The sequence below is a fragment of the Symphodus melops genome (genome assembly GCF_947650265.1).
Source record: "Symphodus melops genome assembly, chromosome: 2".
Classification (NCBI taxonomy): Eukaryota; Metazoa; Chordata; class Actinopteri; order Labriformes; family Labridae; genus Symphodus; species Symphodus melops.
The window spans coordinates 1,921,971-1,943,639 of NC_136692.1; the positions used below are offsets into that span (position 1 = coordinate 1,921,971).

Genomic DNA, 21,669 nt, shown 5'->3' on the forward strand with positions numbered 1-21,669 from the left:
TTTGAAGGTTTGTTGTAACTGGAAAATTTAGCAGTGGAGCACAGAGTGTGTGTGTGTGTGTGTGTGTGTGTGTGTGTGTGTGTGTGTGTGTGTGTGTGTGTGTTAGACTGTGTGTACGTGGAGCTCCTGCTTTGAGTTTATATGAATGGAGGGCTGTTTTACAGTTATACAGTTATCTGCAATTATATAATTTTAATACTCCCTGTTTGGTCCGCCTGTTTAACTCTGTTTCTTTCCCTACATGTTGATGTAATTGTTTTATCTGTAAAGCACTTTGTAAACAGTTGTTTTTAAAGGTGCTATAAATATAAAGTTATTGTTGCTGCTCTGATCATCATCACTCACATCACTGGAATTTGGGGGCTTTTTCAAACTTTCCGTTTCACAAAAAACATCAGACAGGTGAGGGAGTCATGAGGAAAGTGAAAGTGTAAGCTCAGAGTTATAAATACAGCTGCAGAGTGCACAGAGGGACATTGTGTTGGAGCTTTGACAGCCGAGCTGTGAGGAGACCAACAGAAGAAGAAACAGCAAAGATGGGTGAGTGCTCGTCTTTGTGACGGTACTAATGTAGATGTAGAGACGTTATTTGATTTATTTGCTGTTCCTGTCAGAGCTGATCAGATGTGACTAGACAACAAAGACCAGCTGAGAGCAGTTTTTCTGTCGTGGTACAGAAAGGAGTCCCAAGTTCTCACCTCTAAAAGTCTAAATGTGGATTTTGAAATCGGTTTTTATCTCACTATTCCAGAAATGTTCGAACTCATATCTCTCATATGTCCTCATATATCTTTTTTTTATATTTCTAAATCTTTTTTTTTTATTCTTCTGCTTTATTTTCTATTACAGCAACTGTAACCACCGGTCTTCTTCCACCTGAGAATAAATAAGATACTTCTGTTTCTGTTAAAAACTGATCTTGTAATAAACGTCTCGTTTGCAGGAGACATCATGAGAGTTGAAACTAGCGGTGCATCGAGGGAAACAGCCAATCAGGACGGGCTGGGATACTCAGGTAAATACTTAAAGCTGCAAAACACAGGATGCTCATTTTATATGAAGATTTTCTCTAAGTATGTTTTTTTCATGTGCTGGTCAAAAAGGAAGTGATGGGACAAATGTCTTAAACAAACCTGGATCACTGAGCTTCCCAGCATGAGCGGGAAATTAAAATAAATCCAGTGTGTGAAAATGGTCGATGAGCTCTGTGCTTTTTTTCTGAGTGATGTTTTTTCCTCTGAAGGTGTGAGAGCATCACACACCATGGCCCAGACTGATGCAGAAAGAATGGAAAAGTACAAGTCTATGATCAAGAGAGTCGGGGCTCAAAAGGGAATCTCCCCAGCTCTGATTGCTGCCATCATCTCCAGAGAGTCTCGGGCTGGAAATGCATTGACAGCTGAAGGCTGGGGAGACCATGGCAACGCCTTTGGACTGATGCAGGTGATTATAAATGCTGTTTAACTCACATGAGTTTAATGTGATTTTTCTGATGAAGTAACCATCTTTCATTCAAACACATGTAGGTTGATAAACGTTGGCACACACCAGAGGGCGAATGGAACAGCGAGACCCACATCAGCCAAGCCACAGGCATCTTGGTTCATTTCATCGGAAGGATCAGTGAGAAATTTCCTGGTTGGAGCAAGGAGCAGAAGCTGAAAGGTTTGTTTCACTCACTTTACACAAGCACAGCCCCCTTCACACACATGATTTAACCTGATGTGTGTTTCATTCTGCAGGTGGGATTGCTGCCTACAACATGGGAGATGGAAATGTCCATTCCTATGGAAATGTCGATGCCAACACAACCGGTGGAGACTACTCCAATGATGTTGTTGCCAGAGCCCAGTGGTACAAGAACAACAAAGACTATTAAATGTTGAAGCCGACTCTGACAACATTTTGTGCAACTCGTTCAGTAAAAGTCTAAAATGCTGTTTGTGTGAAATCTGGAGGTAAACTTGAGCGGTGACTTTTCCTGTGAGGTGTCATTTTTAATCTCTTACTCAAGAGTAAAAGGAAGGGAGGGAGGAGTGAAAACAGAATTCTTGGAGGAAGATGAAGAAGAAATAGTGGGCTGTGTAAAGACGCCCACTGAGCACACCCGTCCTGCAGACAGAACCAACAGTGTGACACACAGCTCAGTGTGTTTCAGCCCTCGGCTTCAAGTGGACCGATCTGGGGGGCAGGAATCAGCTGCAGCACAAACAGTGATTTCATTAAGGATAAGAACAAGCCAGTTAGACATTAAATCAAAACTGTACTCACCAAACAAACACCAGTGCTTAGTGCGTGGTTTATAAACTAAAAGTGAAAGTTTTAGATTGTTACTCTAGCAAATTACAATCAAAAAATAATAATCAAACTCGTTACTGGAAAATGGTTCTTACAATTATGCCTCTGCAAAATTGAGATTTACTTTTAATCAAAGTTCAAACGTTTGTTTTCATGGTGGGAATATTTACTGTGATTATTCCTGTCTTATTTTGAAGGTTTGTTGTAATTCTGTAAGACTTCTGTAGTCATGTGAACAGGGAAAAGGATGTGAAAGGTCGGGTATTGTGTGTTACGTTGTCATAGTAAAATAAACGAGTGATGGCGGAGCAACACGGTAGTTTAAGTTTAAGAACATAAGATTTGTTAAGAAGAAGAATGAAGAACCCACGACGGTAATTGTGCGTAACAAAAAGGAACTCATCTTCAGAGGTGAAACAGATTTAGCAGGGGAGCACAGAGTGTGTGTGTGTGTGTGTGTGTGTGTTAGACTGTGTGTACGTGGAGCTCCCGCTGTGAGTTTATATGAATGGAGGGCTGTTTTACAGTCAGACAGTTATCTGGAATTATAGAATTTTAACTCACTTCGCAGGAATTGACTTCGTCATCCTGTCTCAACCTTTTCTATTGGTGAGTCAAAAAACATCAGGCAGGATGAGGGAGTCATCATCCGAGCTCAGAGTTATAAATACAGCGTGGGCGATAAAAGGTGTTCCAGCCGAAAGAGTCACTGGGGAAAGAGAAGAAGAGAGAAGGTTCCGGCCTAACGAGGACCAGCTGGTATAAAAGCAGCACACTCACTCTGCCAGGGGGAGGCTAGGGGGAGGTGCTGCGGGGCATGCTGCCAGACATGTTGGTTTTTAAAATTGTTTGTTTTGTTATTTTGTAAATAAATGTCACCTGGGTGCACATGAAGAAGCCTCAGCTCTACTTTGTCCTCCAGAAACGCAGTATAGGCCATCCGTGACCTGACAAATGTCACAATTGGTGTCAGAAGCTGGGCCCATGCTACAAAGTAACTGAGGATGACAACAAGGATGACCTCCAGAAAAATGCAGACTGAACAGCAAGATGATCCTAACGAGGTGACGAGTGCACCTGCTGACCAGGGGGCGGGTGCAATTAGTAGCTCTGGGGAAAAGTTTGAAGAGCTGGCTGGATTGGTGAAGTCGCTCGCAAGGTCCCAGGCAGCCAGAGATAAGAGCCTGGAAAAGGAAGCAGCAAGACAAGAATTAAGATGGAAAAACATACAGCACCAGTTTCAAGAAATGCAGACTTTGGTTAACCAAGCTATCCAAAGGCCACGCGACCAAGAGCCTGATTTGGCTCCTCCCATGCACAAGACCGACAATGAAGAAGAAGGTATAAGTTATGTTAACCAGGGCCGTTACTACAGAGAGCCAAAACTGTTACCGCTGTCAACAGATGATGATATTGAACATTTTCTGACTACTTTTGAAAGAATGGCTCACGTCTGCAGATGGCCAAGAGACGAGTGGGCGCTCCGCCTGGTCACATTATTAACTGGTAAGGCCCGCAGTGCATATGTGCTTATGGACATTGCTGATTCTGAAGATTATGATAAAGTGAAAGCGGCGATACTAGCAAAGTATGAAATTACAACAGAGACTTACAGACAAAGATTTCGGTCCACCGAGATATTCCCTGAAGAATCTCCTAAAGAACTGTATGTGCGGCTGAAAGACGTGTTTTCAAAATGGGTCAAACCCGAAAAATGTACAAAACAAGAAATGTCAGAGACGCTGATCCTGGAACAGTTCCTGATGATAGTGAGTCCGGAGCTGGCAGTATGGATCCGTGAACGGGACCCCAAGACGGCAGAAAAAGCAGCGGAGCTGGCTGAGGTTTTCTTGGCTGCCAGGAAAGGATCCAACCACACCCCCTATGGACGAAACTCCGCACAATCATGCTAACAGTTCTCATACGCGCAGTAAAGAGATCAGATGTTACCTGTGTAATGGCTTAGGCCACACCCAATATTCATGTCCACTAACCAATGAGCAGAAGCCTTCCCTTTACTGTGCAGTGTCTAGACCTGTTTTGCACAGCCATACAGATGCAACACAGAGAGCTCTGACTGCCCCTGTACTTATAAATGGCCACCGTATTACGGCTTTGTTAGACACAGGTGGGTTTCAGTCTGTAGTTTCTTCTAACTTGTGGCAAGGGAAAAGTGGAGTGAGGACAAGACTAATATTAGCTGTATTCATGGTGATGAACACCAGTATCCTATGGCAGATGTGTATTTGACTGTTGGAGGCCAAACCTTTTTAATGCCAGTGACTTTAGCTCCAAATTTGCCATTTGATGCGATTCTTGGTAATGATGTGCCAATTCTGCTAGATTTAGTGCAAGAGTCGGAAAAGCTACCTGAAAACTCAAATCTATCGAAAGACCTACCTGTGAATGTGTCCAAAACAGTGTCTGTAAACTTACCTGAAAAAGGGGAACCACCTGCAGTTTTTAATATGGTGATTACCAGAGCTCAGAGTGCTAAACAGTCCTTACAAGAGTTGCCATTTTGGGATGAAGATTTGGAACCTGTAAAACAGAAACCTGTAAAGTCAAAAGCACAGAAAAGAAGGGACAAGTTTAAAGGCACGGTTAGCAAACAAACAGAAAATCCAACCAAACCTAGGCAATCTGTTGAGTTTGAGCTCCCTCCCAATGTAGCTACTTTGCAAAAAGAAGATGTAACTTTAAACCCTTGGTTTCAAAAAGTCACAGAAGTTGAAGGGGTGAAACAAGGTAACTCTGGGTGTTTAGAGGAGGCAACATATGTCATTAAAGGGGGCATTTTGTATCAATGTAAAGGAACTGTTGAAGCCTTGGTTTTGCCTCACAAATTCAGATCCCAAGTAATGGAGCTGGGACATTCGGTGCCATGGGCAGGACACATGGCTTTCCAAAAAACTTTATGCAGAATTGCAAGTAGATTTGTTTGGCCAGGTATGTACAATCAAATCTCAAAATTTTGTAATTCATGTGAAATATGACAACTTACCTCTTCACGCAAAGTCCCTCGAGCAATGTTGCAGCCTCTGCCCATCATTGAAACACCTTTTGAGAGAATTGGTATGGACATAGTGGGGCCATTAGAACGCAGCAGCGCAGGGCACAGATACATTTTGGTTCTATGTGACCAGAAGCATTCCCTCTAAAAACAGTCAAAGCCAGAAATGTTGCAAACTGTTTAGTACAACTGTTCTCCAGGGTTGGCATACCTAAGGAGGTTTTGACTGACTGTGGGATGAATTTTATGTCTAGATTTTTACAACAGGATTACAAGCTCCTAGGTATTAAGGGAATTAAGACCACCCCATACCACCCCCAGACGGACAGGCTAGTAGAGCAGTATAACCAAACATTGAAAAATATGCTGCGGAAGTTTGTCTCTCATACAGGTGCGGACTGGGACCAGTGGTTGCCATACCTGCTATTTGCTTATTGTGAAGTGCCACAGGCCTCAACAGGGTTCTCTCCATTTGAATTGCACTATGGACGCCAAGTACGAGGGCCGCTTGACCTCCTCAAAGACTACTGGGAGAACCCAGCCCCCTCTGGAGAGAACGTGGTGGCCTATGTGGTAAAGATGAGGCAACGCCTGGAGGAAATGTCCGCACTGGCACAAGACAGCATGAAGGTAGCTCAACAAAACCAGAAAACATGGTATGATCGTAAAGCCAGAGAGCGAAGCTTCAAACTAGGCCAAAAGGTTCTCCTACTCCTCCCCACATCTGACAGCAAACTCCTCTCCAAATGGTACGGTCCCTATGAAATCACCAGAAAAGTGGGTAAGCTCACATATGAACTATTTATGCCTGACAGAACCAAAAAGCACCAGACATTTCATGTGAACTTGTAATAAGAATTTCAGTCTCGCCAGGAAGCTGTCCCTCAACTGTTGATCCGGGCGGTACAAGATGAAGACATGCCAGAGAAATACATACCGGGAAGCCTGGGTGAGTCATCTGTGATCGACACATCACACCTTTCTATTTCTCAGCAGAAAGAAGTGACTCCACTTATTGACCCAGAGCTCTTCAAAGACACCCCGGGCTACACTGACCTGGTACAGCACAACATCTGAAGGTGGAGGCGCCACCACGTCAGAAGACCTACAGAATCCTAGAGCGACTGGTGTCGGTGCTGAAGAAGGAGATCAAATTGATGCTTGAACTCGGTATAATTGAGGTATCCAGTAGTGAATGGTGCAGTCCAGTCGTTCTAGTACCAAAGAAAGATGGCTCACTGAGATTTTGCATAGACTTTCGTTACTTGAATGCTGTGTCATTGTGTGACCCGTACCCCATGCCCAGGATTGATGAGCTGGTGGAGCGAGTGGGACGAGCCAAATACATCTCTACCTTAGACCTGAGCAAGGGCTACTGGCAAGTGGCACTGGCATCTGAGGCCCGTGAACTGACAGCATTCAAAACTCCATTTGGTATGTACCAATTTCGGGTTATGCCATTTGGGCTCCAGGGGGCGCCAGCTACGTTTCAAAGGCTAATGGACTATGTGCTGAGAGATGTTTCAGAGTTTGCAGCTGCATATCTGGACGACGTGGTGATCTACTGCCAAACCTGGGAAGAACACATGTCTCATCTTCAACGAGTCCTGCAGTGCATCAAAGCAGCTGGCCTAACAATCAACCCACAGAAATGCTGTCTGGCTCAGAGAGAAGTGGAGTACCTCGGGTTCGTGATTGGCCATGGAAAGCTCAGACCTCAGGTGGGAAAAATGGAGGCAATCCATTCTTTCCCCATCCCAACCACAAAGAAGAAAGTGAAGAGTTTCATTGGTCTGGTGGGCTGGTACAGGAAATTCATTCCTCGCTTTTCAGATCGTGCAGCTGTTCTCCACGATCTCACCAAAGATGTATCACCAAGAAAGGTAAAATGGAGTGATCAGTGTGACCATGCTTTCAGGGATCTCAAAGAAGCCATAAATGTAAACACAGTGCTGCAGACCCCTGATTTCAACCAACCGTTTATTCTGCAAACGGATGCATCAGGTGTGGGCCTTGGTGGAGTTCTGTTGCAGGAGGTGGATGGAGAGAGGAGGCCTGTTGCCTTTTTGAGCCGAAAACTTCTTGACAGAGAGACCAGATATTCAACCGTGGAGAAAGAGTGCTTGGCCATGAAGTGGTACTGAGGTACTACTTGTTGGGGCGACACTTCAGCTTGGAAACTGACCATCGTGCGCTCCAGTGGCTCCACAAAATGAAAGACGCCAACACTCGAATCGCTGGTTGGTACCTGGCTCTACAACCTTACAGCTTCACTGTCTTCTACAAGGCGGGCAATTCCAATACGGTGGCTGACTCTCTCTCCAGGGTTCATGAAAGTTAGAGGTGCGTGGCCCTAAAAGAGGGGGGAGGAAATGTAATGGAGCGGTGTCCATTACCAGGGATAAAAGGTGTTCCAGCCGAAAGAGTCCCTGGGGAAAGAGAAGAAGAGAGAAGGTTCCGGCCTAACGAGGACCAGCTGGTATATAAGCAGCACACTCACTCTGCCAGGGGGAGGCTAGGGTGAGGTGCTGCGGGGCATGCTGCCAGACATATTGGTTTTTAAAATTGTTTGTTTCGTTAGTTTGTAAATAAATGTCACCTGGGTGCACATGAAGAAGCCTCAGCTCTACTTTGTCCTCCAGAAACGCAGTATAGGCTATCCGTGACCTGACCTCACCCCAGCCCCACACCCTCATCAACAATGACACAGTTGAAACTGTTGACAGCTTCAGATACCTCGGACTCACACTAGACAACAATCTCACCTTCGACCAACAGACATTCAAAAAAGGAGCCACCAAAGACTGCACGCCATCCGGAAACTTAAAGGACTATATGTTGCCCCCCCATCTCCTCCTCCTGTTGTATCAAAGCATCGTCCAGTCCATCCTGCTCTCCTGTTCCTCCTGCTTCTTCAACCTACTCACTGTCAAAAACCGAACTAAACTCACCCGTGTCACAAACATTGCAGCCAAACTAATCGGTCTCCCCACTCCCACCCTGTCAGAACTCAATTCAAAGGCCATCACACACATCTCTCACACAATAGCACTGGACATCACCCACCCTCTCAACTACCACCTCTCCATCATGCCCTCTGGACGCAGGTACAGGTCCCTGCTGTGCAGGAGGACGCGATACAGCAGAAGCCTGGTGACTGCAGTCATCTCAGCCCTCAATAAAAATCCACCTCAGTCCCAATCCCCCCAAAACCATATGCACTGTATGTCCTGTTGTCCCACATGTGTCCCCCTGTGTTCACCCTCTCTCGGCGCGCTGCCCTTAAAACTGTACTCCAGTGAAAAAGAATTTCCCCTCAGGGACAATAAAATAAAAAGTCTAAATCAAAACTGTACTCACCAAACAAACACCAGTGCTTAGTGCGTGGTTTATTAACTAAAAGTGAAAGTTTTAGATTGTTACTCTAGCAAATTACAATCAAAAAATAATAATCAAACTCGTTACTGGAAAATGGTTCTTACAATTATGCCTCTGCAAACTTGAGATTTACTTTTAATCAAAGTTCAAACGTTTGTTTTCATGGTGGGAATATTTACTGTGATTCTTCCTGTCTTATTTTGAAGGTTTGTTGTAATTCTGTAAGACTTCTGTAGTCATGTGAACAGGGAAAAGGATGTGAAAAGTCGGGTATTGTGTGTTACGTTGTCATAGTAAAATAAACGAGTGATGGCGGAGCAACACGGTAGTTTAAGTTTAAGAACATAAGATTTGTTAAGAAGAAGAATGAAGAACCCACGACGGTAATTGTGTGCGTAACAAAAAGGAACTCATCTTCAGAGGTGAAACAGATTAAGCAGTGGAGCACAGAGTGTGTGTGTGTGTGTGTGTGTGTGTGTATGTTAGAGTGTGTGTACGTGAAGCTCCCGCTGTGAGTTAATATGAATGGAGGGCTGTTTTACAGTTATCTGCAATTATATAATTTTAATACTCCCTGTTTGGTCCGCCTGTTTAACTCTGTTTCTTTCCCTACATGTTGATGTAATTGTTTTATCTGTAAAGCACTTTGTAAACAGTTGTTTTTAAAGGTGCTATAAATATAAAGTTATTGTTGCTGCTCTGATCATCATCGCTCACATCGCAGGAATTTGGGGGCGTTTTCAAACTTTCAGTTTCACGATAACATCAGGCAGGATGAGGGAGTCATCATCCGAGCTCAGAGTTATAAATACAGCTGCAGAGTGCACAGAGGGACATTGTGCTTTTTAGCCTTGACAGCCGAGCTGTGAGGAGACCAACAGAAGAAGAAACAGCAAAGATGGGTGAGTGCTCGTCTTTGTGACGGTACTAATGTAGATGTAGAGACATTATTTGATTTATTTGCTGTTCCTGTCAGAGCTGATCAGATGTGACTAGAGCTGGCTATCGATTCAGATTTCCCAAATCGATTCGATTTGATTCACGATTCAATTCGATTAAGGATATTTCAGTCACAGTACCAATTTTACTTGAATAATTGTAACTCTAACATGGTGCATTATTAAAGATATTGTTTAATTAAGCCCAAAGCAGTGCCATTAATCATGTCCTTTTTATTAAACATGACCAAAACAAAAATGTAATAATTTAAATCAAATCACAAAGCAGGCAGTGTAAACAAGGTGGCTACAAACACATAGTAAACTGAGGACATTCACTCTGCTGCCTGTGACTGTCTCACTAAGGTTTTGTGCAGTATGACACATTGGTTGCAAAAAAATCTAACAACTGTATCAGAAGAGAAACAACCAAAAGAGACAAACAATCATACAAATGAATAAATAATGAATCAATCAAAGTAAACAAGCAGACATGTAAAAGGTTCAGAGTTGTCGTATAGTGCAATAAGTCAGGTTGTCAGGTATGAATCTGTTGCTCTGGATGTTCAACAGTCACAAGTTAGTGCGACTCTCTCTCTGCTAACTTCAGCCATGTTGGGATGTTTCACGTCTGCATACATGTTTGGGACTGTCACTTCACTGAACTGTTAGCGTGTTGCTATAACGTAGCGTGGCTACAGAGTCTTTATAAGGCCGCGGAAACCATCATTTTCAACAACGCTGTGTGGTCGTATGTCCTTGCATATAAATGTTGCGACAGGTTATTTTCTGGTCTCGCGGAGAGTTTGCTGCTAACCTTCATACAAATGTCTTCTCCAGCTGCGTTTGCTTCGGGTCCGACGTCTTTGCAGACTGCGTTTCCGGGTGGTGTCTCGATAAATGATTTCGGACATTCGTTGTGTTTCCACAATATTTCACCTCCACGCTGCAGATCTTGCATATAGTTTTGCTCTTGTCCAGTTCATTGCTGCCTTCGTGTTTTTTAAATCCAAAATGCAAGTTTGTTGGTAGTGCCTTCAGTGCTCCTGCCATGTTTAATAACGCTCGCACTCCTCACCTAGTGACGAGATCTGGCCAGATCTCTTGCTGTCCACGCAAGGCTACTCGGCTTTAAACTGCAGGCTGCATTACACACAGTAGAAAAGACCATTAAATAATCGATTTTTGGATTTTATGAATCGATATCGGGCCATTCAAAGGAAAATCGATTCGAATCGATTAATCGATTTTTTTTAACCCAGCCCTAGATGTGACTAGACAACAAAGACCACTGAGCTTCCCGCTCGATGAGCTTTGATTGCTACTAACGCTTTTTTTCCCTCTGAAGGTGTGAGTGCATCAAACACCATGGCCCAGACTGATGCAGGCAGAATGGACGAGTACAGGTCTATGATCATCAGAGTGTGGGATGACAAGGGAAGTTCCACAGCTCTGATTGCTGCCATCATCTCCAGAGAGTCTCGGGCTGGAAACACAATAAAGGACACTGGAGGCTGGGGAGACCATGGCAACGCCTTTGGACTGATGCAGGTGATCATAAATGCTGTTTAACTCACATGAGTTTAATGGGATTTTTCTGATGAAGTAACCAGCTTTCATTCAAACACATGTAGGTTGATAAACGTTGGCACACACCAGAGGGCGAATGGAACAGCGAGACCCACATCAGCCAAGTGAAGGATATAAGTTTCTATTTGATCCTTTTCCTAAATGTTGTTAATATAAATCTGACTCCTCTAAATAATTACCTCAAATCTCTCTGCGCATTCTTTTGATGGGATGAGAGGAATGACTGAAGACGTCTCTTTCAGGTTAACAGAGTTTATTAACCTGATGAATCAAGAATAGAAGTTTCAGAGTCTCTGGGTTCAACACTACGCGTCCCTGACAACAGACAGATGCTGGATCAGTTCACGAAGTCTGAGCCCCGACTATCTTTCCCTGAACCCTTTTATACACTAGACAGAGAATATCTAACCAAATTATGCATTCAAGAATGTGCGGTGTCCTTCCTCCGATTGGGGCAACTTCCAAATTATGCGTCTTCAGATGAGTGGTTCTCCTTTTCTCATTGGTGCATCAAACTCCGAATCCTTTCACATCCTGTAGGGGAAGACACATCCTGCCTGTTTCTTATCACAAGCAGACATCTAGTCTCGTAACCAATTCCTTTTAAGCAACAAACCATTTGAGTGATTATCTATCAAGGCCCACTGAACCTATAAAAGTGGGTGAGTAATTAACTGTTCAGGGCCTTAAACTAAACCTATGTTTGAGTTGGTGAGTGATTCAGTTTAAAGGGCCAAAAACACATGTTGGAATGTGCACTCACTCCTGCAAGCCCTCTTCACACAAACACCTTACTGAAAAGTATGGCAATTTTATTAACACACACAAACCTGGAATAAAACATGATAAAATAACTGGTATAATATAAATGTAAGCGAACATCATTCAAACTGTAAATATCAAACCTTTCCTTTGGACCGGGTGATGAAACTTTATTGCAGTAAACACTTTGATTTTAAGCAGAAAAGGCCTAATATTCTATCACAAGCCACGGGCATCTTGGTTCATTTCATTAGAAGGATCAGGGCAAAATTTCCTGGTTGGAGCCCGGAGCAGAAGCTGAAAAGTTTGTTTCATTCAGTTTACACAAGCACAGCCCCCTTCACACACATGATTTAACCTGATGTGTGTTTCATTCTGCAGGTGGGATTGCTGCCTACAACATGGGAGATGGAAATGTCCATTCTTATGGAAAGGTCGATGAAAACACAACCGGTGGAGACTACTCCAATGATGTTGTTGCCAGAGCCCAGTGGTACAAGAACAACAAAGAAGACTATCAAATTCCGAAGTCTACATCATCTTGTGCGATTTTTTAAGTAAAAGTCTAAAATAAATAAACATGATCAAAAAACAAGTAATGTAAGAGCCATTATTCATGTTGTTGATTTGATTATAAATATTTAGTTAAAAATGATTAAAATGTGATTTTCAGTAAGTTCATGTAATTCATAATGTTTAAAATGGTTTGTACAGTCATAATTTAGTCATTATAAATTATTTTTTATGTTTCTGAATGTTTTTGGTCATGACATCACTGCGTATTTAAATGTGACGCATGTAACGTAGGTAGTTGGAGTCAAGTGTTGATGGAAGCTACACAGTTTTTTGACCGTGCTTTCGACCTTTGTTATACTTGTATTTTACTTTGAAATTTTTACAATAAACTTTTTAAAAGTGGTAAGAGTGGTACAAAGGACAAAGAAAGAGACGGAGTGCCACTACAAATATCTCAGTTTTCTGTGCTTGATGGGTTTAGGCCAATCTTAACAGTTGTTGAATCATGAAAGCATGAAATCTGATCTAGATGCGTACGTCACTGTGAACAGGGGCCAAGAGGAGATGAATCAAGCTCGTGTCAGCGAGTGGCCGAGCAGGAAGGACGGAGAGCTGGGGAAGTTGTTGCACGTCTTTTATCTCTTCGAAGGGCCGCTAGCGCCACCTGCAGGGCCGCGAGGGGATAATATATTTGCATCTGTGGGCCGTAAAGGCTGTGATCGTTGGCCTGCAATATACTCTCCGACCACCAGAGGCAGTAATGCGCCAGTTAACTAACCTAACTTCATTGAGCACCTAATTTTATTGCTTTTGTTGCTAAGTTTATATTGTGTTACTTATTTGACAAACATGCACTTAAACATGGTTTTATATGAGCAAAATTAATTAAATGATCTTGTTAACTTGTGCAAGGTTTTATGCATAATTAGCCCATGTATAGGTTATATATTGATTTAAAAACAAACACATTAAGAACAGCATTCATTATTACTACATAGTGACACAAATAGCTATTAAATAAAAATGACCGCAAAAGTTAAATCAGAACCATTCACTCGATTGGGCCCCAGACTACCTCGCCCTGAAAATGTTGGGCCCCAAGGTCAAAAAGGTTAAGAAACCCTGATCTACGGTGTTATTCCAAGTAGGGCGCCGCGCTGCTTGTTAAAGACATCCAGGGCTATTTCTCTTCTGTGCAAGTCAGCTATCAAGAGTGAAAGGAAGGAAGGGAGGAGCGAAAACAGAATTCTTGGAGGAAGATGAAGAAGAGATAGTGGGCCGTAGAATAAAGAATAAAGTGTAAAAGAAGAATAAGTGTCAGGATGTTAGTGTGATAGTACAGGTTAGAATCCAGTCACAGAGTTAGATCCGAAGAACAGCAGAGAGGAAAGTGTGTAGATGTTAGTACAAGTTAAAAACACACAAGTCACAGTTAGACACAGAGGACAGCGTGAGGTGTAAAAAGACATGCATGTATCAGATGAAAGCAGACATGTGAACAGATGTATATGATGTAAACATGCAGTAGTTTACATCTGTGAGGGGTTCTCAGTTCTCAGTCATGCAGGTCATGGTACATAGGAAGCTCGATCCAAAGGCAACTGAGCCTGGTTAAACAAAGGAGAGGCGATTCTTTTTCAGCTACACGTAGCATCGATAGACACATTCTCATAATGTCACCTCAAGGACTGTTGTTGCTTCGTTTGCTACGTCTTTGTCCTCAGGAGAAAACAAACAAAACAGGCAAATTCCAGTCGGTGGCAGTAAGAGTAACTAAACTGATAAAAAGGAATATGAAACAAACCACTACTCCAAACAACAGCTGTAAAGGAAAGCTGTACAAAAATGAGGTAAAACAAAAGGGCAAACCAGACCAAACATCAATAAGACAAAACAATGTTTAAACGTTAAACCACAGGGATTTAGTCCGGGCTGATCTGGGGAGCAGGAAGCAGCTGCAGCACAAACAGTGATTTCATTAAGGATAAGAACAAGCCAGTTAGACATTAAATCAAAACTGTACTCACCAAACAAACACCAGACAGGAGCCAGAGCCTGGACCATGTATCAGTCATCCAGGTGCTTTAAATAAGCTGGTCTGATTGGTGAGCAGGAGGGAGGCTGCGTTCAACAGCTACATGTTTACAGTCAATCACAGCTAGATCAATAATTCCTCTTCATTTTTCTGTATCGACTTTCATTTAATGCAATGCTGAGCATGTGTGTGCAGCCAGCGGCCAATCAGCACGCACGATCTGCACGTGTGTGAGAGGCAATAACTCTCCAGGCCAGCAGGTGGCGGTAGTCCGTTGTTATGATACAAGGAGACTATTTTCACACTGCTGTTCATATTATGTGACTGCTGCAAGTGCATAAAGCGTGAAGCATCTGTCCGTGACCACTACCATGTTTTCACATGTACAGCTCCACCTGGAAGTATCTCCTGTAGTTTTCTGCAGGTGTGATGAACGCTACTTGTAACTAATGTCTTGTGTCCTGCTACTGGATGCCTTGAATTAAAAAAAATAAAGTATCATCTATCTATCTCTATCTACTTTTTTTTACAAGCTGAATGAAAACTCAACTTGTGCACATTTTACTGAGTGTTTCTGTGTGTTCTGTGAACTTGTCCTTTACTCATTTCTACTTGTAAAAGCCACAACTACTGATGTACCAATTACTAACAGCAGAGTTTTTGTTGTCTCTGTGGATTGATGTGGATCCACAGGGAGGTAGGCACTCACCAAAGGGGACATGGAACAGCAGGACTCACCTGAGCCAAGCCACAGGGATCTTGGTTCATTTTATCAAAGCAATCCGGGACCATCCAAATAATGGACACTTGAGCAAAGAGGAGACGCTTAAAGGTTTGTTTTACTGAACGAGTCGACTTTCAAAAGCACAGCCGTCTTCACACAGTGAATCTGATCTTGTATTTGATTCTGCAGGAGGGATTGCGGTTTACAACTGCGGGGATCTACGAGTCAAATTTCCTAACGTGGATGAGAACACTACAGGAAAAGACTACTCCAATGACTACTACAAAGATGTATATGCAACTCTGACCCCTAGTGTTTAAAATGAGTACTGCCGTCTAAACTCTAATCATCACAGAGAGCTGGCTCCGCCCCTCCTCTCACACAGGTCAGCATGTGGTGGACACTGTAGCTTCAGTGTTTAGCCAGCTCTGCATGTGGTGGACACTGTAGCTTCAGTGTTTAGCCAGCTCTGCATGTGGTGGACACTGTAGCTTCAGTGTTTAGCCAGCTCTGCATGGGTCTGTAAAGCTTTCTGCGTTCTAACCTCTCTCCATGTTTCATCTCCAACATTGATCCTAGTTTGAGCAGCTTTCTGCTGCTGGAGCTTATTAGAAACATGCAGAGGCTTTTTAGCTCGGGTACAATCACTTCTATCTGAAGCAGTTCCACTGCCCGCTTCCATCGCTGCAACACCTGTTCACCTGATAACTGCTCTCATATCTGGCAAACCCAGGGGCGTCCAAAGCGGTCTTCAAAGCCCCGCCTACCTTCTCTGGTCCAATCAAATCCAGAGCATTCAGGAGCAGAATCTAAAGTTAGAAGGAGGACATACTGGCTGCTGCATTGTTGTCAGATTGTTTCCTTCATGATCACAGAGGAAGATCACTCCCCGTCATGAACTGTAACATGTCTACCTGCTAAATATTTTGCACTTCACCTGTAATGATGAATAAATAAAGGCTTTAACTTCAATAACTAATAATAATAGGCTGTAAACATGTTTATTTCTGCAGTAAAAAACTGTGTGTGTGACTTCATCCCTCACTCATCAAACTGCAGGATTTTACACTTCCACATCGAGGATGTCTTGTACTCATTTAAACAAGTTTACATCACAGATCTTCAGGAAGTCACAATGTGAGACAAATAAAGCTTGTAAAACAAATATCTAACATTTTATTCAACATGCGATTAATAATGTTTTTCCATTTTTACACTTGAATAATAAACAGAAGATACAACAATAACTGAGTGTGTTTATGTGGATTCGAGTGTCCCAGTTATATATCCCAGTGTTGATCATATTCATGTTTATGGTGTTTACACACAGAGAAACCTGGTTCTTCATATCGCTGTACACACGATATTCACTGATTACTTATTTGAGGTGCAGCTTGTCAGCAGGCAAGGCAGACAGACTTTGAACCACTGACCATTAAACATGCACAAAGTTAGCAATGACAGCGCTCACGCTCTTTGTGCTGTGAAAACCTGTTTGTCAATAAAAAGTCACAGAAGCCAAGCGAAGTTTTTAATTTTGTACATGATGCAAATTTTGAAAAAAAAGAGAAAATGTTGGAAATGATGTTGGAAATGAAAATTCTTCAAATTTTTATTTTTTTGTTGGTGTTTGATTATTCAAGACTCTCAAATCTCCCCTGACAGCAAGAACAAAACTTCAAACATACAGAAACTGTGTGAAGTCAAGGTGCTGCAGAGCAAAGCAGCAATAAGACAACATGTAAGCTGGTTTCAGATTTTGCATCTCCGACCCTGAAGGTTGGGTTGACTGCTGAATGACCTGAACAACATGCAGGTGAGAGAAAGAACCTCAGACAGGTGAGGGAGTCATGAGGAAACTGAAACTGTAAAAGCAGCCAATTTATTCCATGATATCTGTGGAAACCCATCGTAAAAAATGTTTAAGTTCAGTTTACAGGCTGAATGAATTACTTATCTTTATCTCGCAGTGTTTAACGCTGTTATCTCAGAGTGAGGAGGTTCAGATCAGTGTACATCAGCCTTTACAGTCCGATACAGGAAGATGCAAACTCTGCAGGATGATGCTGATGCTCATTTCTTGTAAAACAGCTGCCTTCCCCTGATTCTCTTTGGTGCTTGGTTTATAAACTAAAAGTGAAAGTTTTAGATTAGATTAAATTTGATTGTCATTTTGCAGAGTACAAGTACAGAGACAACGAAATGAAGTTGACGTTTTAGCCAAAAGGGCAATCCAAAGTGCAGTATGTACATGAACAGTATCAGACTGATGCAGGTTGTAATTAATGCTGTCTCACATCATGTTCACACAGCTTCAGATTTAAAGCAGCGTTCATCCATATTTTGTAGGTCGATGTCAATCCAAAGGGAGGCGGGCACAAGCCGAGGGGGGCGTGGAACAGCACAGAGCACCTCTGCCAAGCCACGGGGATTTTAGTTGATTTCATTGAAAAGATTTGTGATAAATTTCCAGACTGGAGCAAGGAGAAGCTATGCTGCTATACCAGCACTTGTTTTTATGGTGGGAATATTTACTGTGATTATTCCTGTCTTATATTAAAGGTTTGTTATATTTCTGTAAGACTTCTGCGTGCATGTTAGACTGTGTGTACGTGGAGCTCCACGCCGTGCCGTGCTTCTGCAACGCCGCAACACAATGTGAAATCACAGACTGGGTCGCCAACATTAAACTGCTGTGGAATGGACAAAGATGAGATGAGGGCTGAGCTTTGTGACAGCACTAATGTGAAAAAAAGCAATCTGAAAAAGGCTTATACAATATGCAATGGTCAACACAGTATGTATGTACACCCAGCTGTTAGTGATGAACTACTTCCTGTTTAAACCCCATACAAGAAGCAGCCAAATCTTAATATTGCTGCTAAGTAAACGCTGTCGTTTCTTATTTCATTACTTCCCTCCAAGCTTGATCGTCTGTTTCTGGTCCTGGACGTTTCAGAACAACTGTAAATAGTAATTTAGACAGAGGCTATACTCCTGCTATCGTTAGAACCAGTTTCTTCTGATTAACTTACAATTAAGGGGTCAGAAAACTGATGACATGAAAAAGACGTAGGAGGAGCTGATGCAGCTCTGTAAAAAGTAAAAATGCAACCTTTGTCAGGTTTGTCCTCAAGTAGAGAAGAAAACAACTTCTGAAATGATTTCTTAACAAATAAAGGTACAACACAGAGAATCAAGTATGGAAGGGAGGGTTTGACCGCTGAATGACCTGAATAACATGCCGGTGAGAGAAAGAACATCAGACAGGTGAGGGAGTCATGAGGAAACTGAAAGTGTAAGCTAGCTCAGAGTTATAAATACAGCTGCAGAGTAAACAGAGGGACATTGTGTTGGAGCTTTGACAGCCGAACTGTGAGGAGACCAACAGAAGAAGAAACAGCAAAGATGGGTGAGTGCTCGTCTTTGTGACGGTACTAATGTAGATGTAGAGACATTATTTGATTTATTTGCTGTTCCTGTCAGAGCTGATCAGATGTGACTACACAACAAAGACCAGCTGAGAGCAGTTTTTCTGTAGTGGTACAGAAAGGAGTCCCAAGTTCTAACCTCTAAAAGTCTAAATGTGGATTTTGAATCGGTTTTTATCTCACTATTCCAGAAATGTTTGAACTCATATCTCTCATATGTCCTCATATATCTTTTTTTTTTTTTTAAACCTTTTTTTTCTGTATATTCTTCTGCTTTATTGTTTATTAGAGCAACTGTAACAACCGGTCTTCTTCCACCTGGGAATAAATAAAATATTTCTGTTTCTGTTAAAAACTGATCTTGTAATAAACATCTCGTTTGCAGGTTTCGGAAACATCATGAGCGTTGAAACTAGCGGTGCATCACGGGAAACAGCCAATCAGGACAGGCTGGGATACTCAGGTAAATACTTAAAGCTGCAAAACACAGGATGCTCATTTTATATAAAGATTTTCTCTAAGTAGGTTTTTTTCATGTGCTGGTCAAAAAGGAAGTGATGAGACAAATGTCTTAAACAAACCTGGATCACTGAGCTTCCTGCTCGATGAGCTTTGATTGCTACTAGCGCTTTTTTCCCCCTCTGAAGGTGTGGGTGCATCACACAAGATGGCTGAGACTGATGCAGGCAGAATGGAAAAGTACAGGTCTATGATCATCAGAGTGGGGGCTCAAAAGGGAATCTCCCCAGCTCTGATTGCTGCCATCATCTCCAGAGAGTCTCGGGCTGGAAACACAATAAAGAACACTGATGGCTGGGGAGACTACGACCCCAGACGACAAGCTTATAACGGCTTTGGACTGATGCAGGTGATCATAAATGCTGTTTAACTCACATGAGTTTGGTGTGATGTTTCTGATGAAGTAACCAGCTTTCATTCAAACACATGTAGGTTGATGCGAACCCAAACGGAGGTAATCACACACCAGAGGGTGAATGGGACAGTGAAGAACACATCAGACAAGCCACGGACATCTTGGTTCATTTCATCGGAAAGATCAGTGATAAATTTCCTGGTTGGAGCCAGGAGCAGAAGCTGAAAGGTTTGTTTCACTCAGTTTACACAAGCACAGCCCCCTTCACACACATGATTTAACCTGATGTGTGTTTCATTCTGCAGGTGGGATTGCAGCCTACAACATGGGAGATGGAAATGTCCATTCTTATGGAAAGGTCGATGAAAACACAACCGGTGGAGACTACTCCAATGATGTTGTTGCCAGAGCCCAGTGGTACTGGAACAACAACGAAGACTATCAAATTCCGAAGTCTACATCATGGTGTGGAATTTTTTAAGTAAAAGTCTAAAATGCTGTTTGTGTGAAATCTGGAGGTAAATAAACACGATCAAAAAACAAATATCTCAGTTTTCTGTGCTTGATGGGTTTAAGCCAATCTTACACTTTCACCGCGATAACAGTTGTTTAATCATGAAAGCATGAAATCTGATCTAGATGCGTACGTCACTGTGAATAGGGGCCAAGAGGAGATGAATCAAGCTCGTGTCAGCGAGTGGCCGAGCAGGAAGGACGGAGAGCTGGGGAAGTTGTTGCACATCTTTTATCTCCAATACTTGTGTGTTGGTGCAAAGATGATCTACGGTGTTATTCCAAGTAGGGCGCCGCGCTGCTTGTTAAAGACATCCAGGGCTATTTCTCTTCTGTGCAAGTCAGCTATCAAGAGTAAAAGGAAGGAAGGGAGGAGCGAAAACAGAATTCTTGGAGGAAGATGAAGAAGAGATAGTGGGCCGTGTAAAGACGACCACTGAGCACACCCGTCCTGCAGAAAGAACCAACAGTGTGACTCACAGCTCAGTGTGTTTCAGCCCTCGGCTTCAAGTGGACCATCGGACGACACAATGGGAAACAGGAAGAGGCTGTTTGTGCTGTTTGAAAAACGTCCTATGCAGTCAGAGCTGTGCAGTAGTTTAACATTCAGTGGGGCGTACAACTTGTTAACTCTGTTTACATCTGTGAGGGGTTCTCAGTTCTCAGTTCTCAGTCATGCAGGTCATGGTACATAGGAAGCTCGATCCAAAGGCAACTGAGCCTGGTTAAATAAAGGAGAGGCGATTCTTTTTCAGCTACACGTAGCATCGATAGACACATTCTCATAATGTCACCTCGAGGACTGTTGTTGCTTCGTTTGCTACGTCTTTGTCCTCAGGAGAAAACAAACAAAACAGGCAAATTCCAGTCGGTGGCAGTAAGAGCAACTAAACTGATAAAAAGGAATATGAAACTAACCACTACTCCAAACAACAGCTATAAAGGAAAGATGTACAAAAATGAGGTAAAACAAAAGGGCAAACCAGACCAAACATCGATAAGACAAAACAATGTTTAAACGTTAAACCACAGGGATTTAGTCCGGGCTGATCTGGGGAGCAGGAAGCAGCTGCAGCACAAACAGTGATTTCATTAAGGATAAGAACAAGCCAGTTAGACATTAAATCAAAACTGTACTCACCAAACAAACACCAGACAGGAGCCAGAGCCTGGACCATGTATCAGTCATCCAGGTGCTTTAAATAAGCTGGTCTGATTGGTGAGCAGGAGGGAGGCTGCATTCAACAGCTACATGTTTACAGTCAATGACAGCTAGATGATTAATTCCTCTTCATTTTTCTGTATCGACTTTCATTTTATGCAATGCTGAGCATGAGTCATTTTGGGCCACTGCTCTGAGCCCTTAAGGCCCTGACACACCAGGCAGAACAAGTGGCAACAAAGATGAGCTGTGACGTCGCCTCATGCCACCTTCTGTCTGTTCTTAAACACACCCTAAAGACTACAGCCAGCGGCCAATCAGCACGCACGATCTGCACGTGTGTGAGAGGAAATAACTCTCCAGGCCAGCAGGTGGCGGTAGTCCGTTGTTATGATACAAGGAGACTATTTTCACACTGCTGTTCATATTATGTGA

The 21,669-nt window shown here is 42.7% G+C and overlaps 2 protein-coding genes across 3 annotated transcripts; both read left to right on the forward strand.

Moving 5' to 3' along the window:
• Positions 1–424: 424 nt before the first annotated feature.
• Positions 425–20,097, forward strand: LOC306820294 (lysozyme g-like). Of its 2 annotated transcripts, none has more exons than XM_079338116.1 (5): positions 425–540; positions 944–1,015; positions 1,244–1,443; positions 1,527–1,665; positions 19,865–20,097. In XM_079338116.1, exons 1-5 carry the CDS (start codon positions 537–539, stop codon positions 20,038–20,040), a joined length of 591 nt encoding a protein of 196 aa, XP_079194242.1. In that variant the 5' UTR covers positions 425–536; the 3' UTR covers positions 20,041–20,097. The 2 variants fall into 2 exon arrangements, with proteins under 2 accessions (XP_079194242.1, XP_079194243.1); XM_079338117.1 differs by lacking the exon at positions 19,865–20,097 and adding an exon at positions 1,743–1,957.
• LOC306819938 (lysozyme g-like) lies at positions 18,566–19,574 on the forward strand (the record flags this gene model as incomplete). The annotated part of the gene is made up of 3 exons (XM_079337565.1): positions 18,566–18,666; positions 19,071–19,148; positions 19,333–19,574. The coding sequence occupies exons 1-3, from the start codon at positions 18,663–18,665 to the stop codon at positions 19,572–19,574; spliced, it is 324 nt and encodes a 107-aa protein (XP_079193691.1). The 5' UTR covers positions 18,566–18,662.
• Positions 20,098–21,669: the final 1,572 nt, after the last annotated feature.

Bases quoted from the DNA above. Each gene is read 5' to 3' on its own strand.
- LOC306820294 (XM_079338116.1), top strand. The intron at 1,016-1,243 runs GTAAATACTTAA...TTTCCTCTGAAG, and splicing joins GGACGGGCTGGGATACTCAG to GTGTGAGAGCATCACACACC. The intron at 1,666-19,864 runs GTTTGTTTCACT...TTCATTCTGCAG, and splicing joins CAAGGAGCAGAAGCTGAAAG to GTGGGATTGCAGCCTACAAC.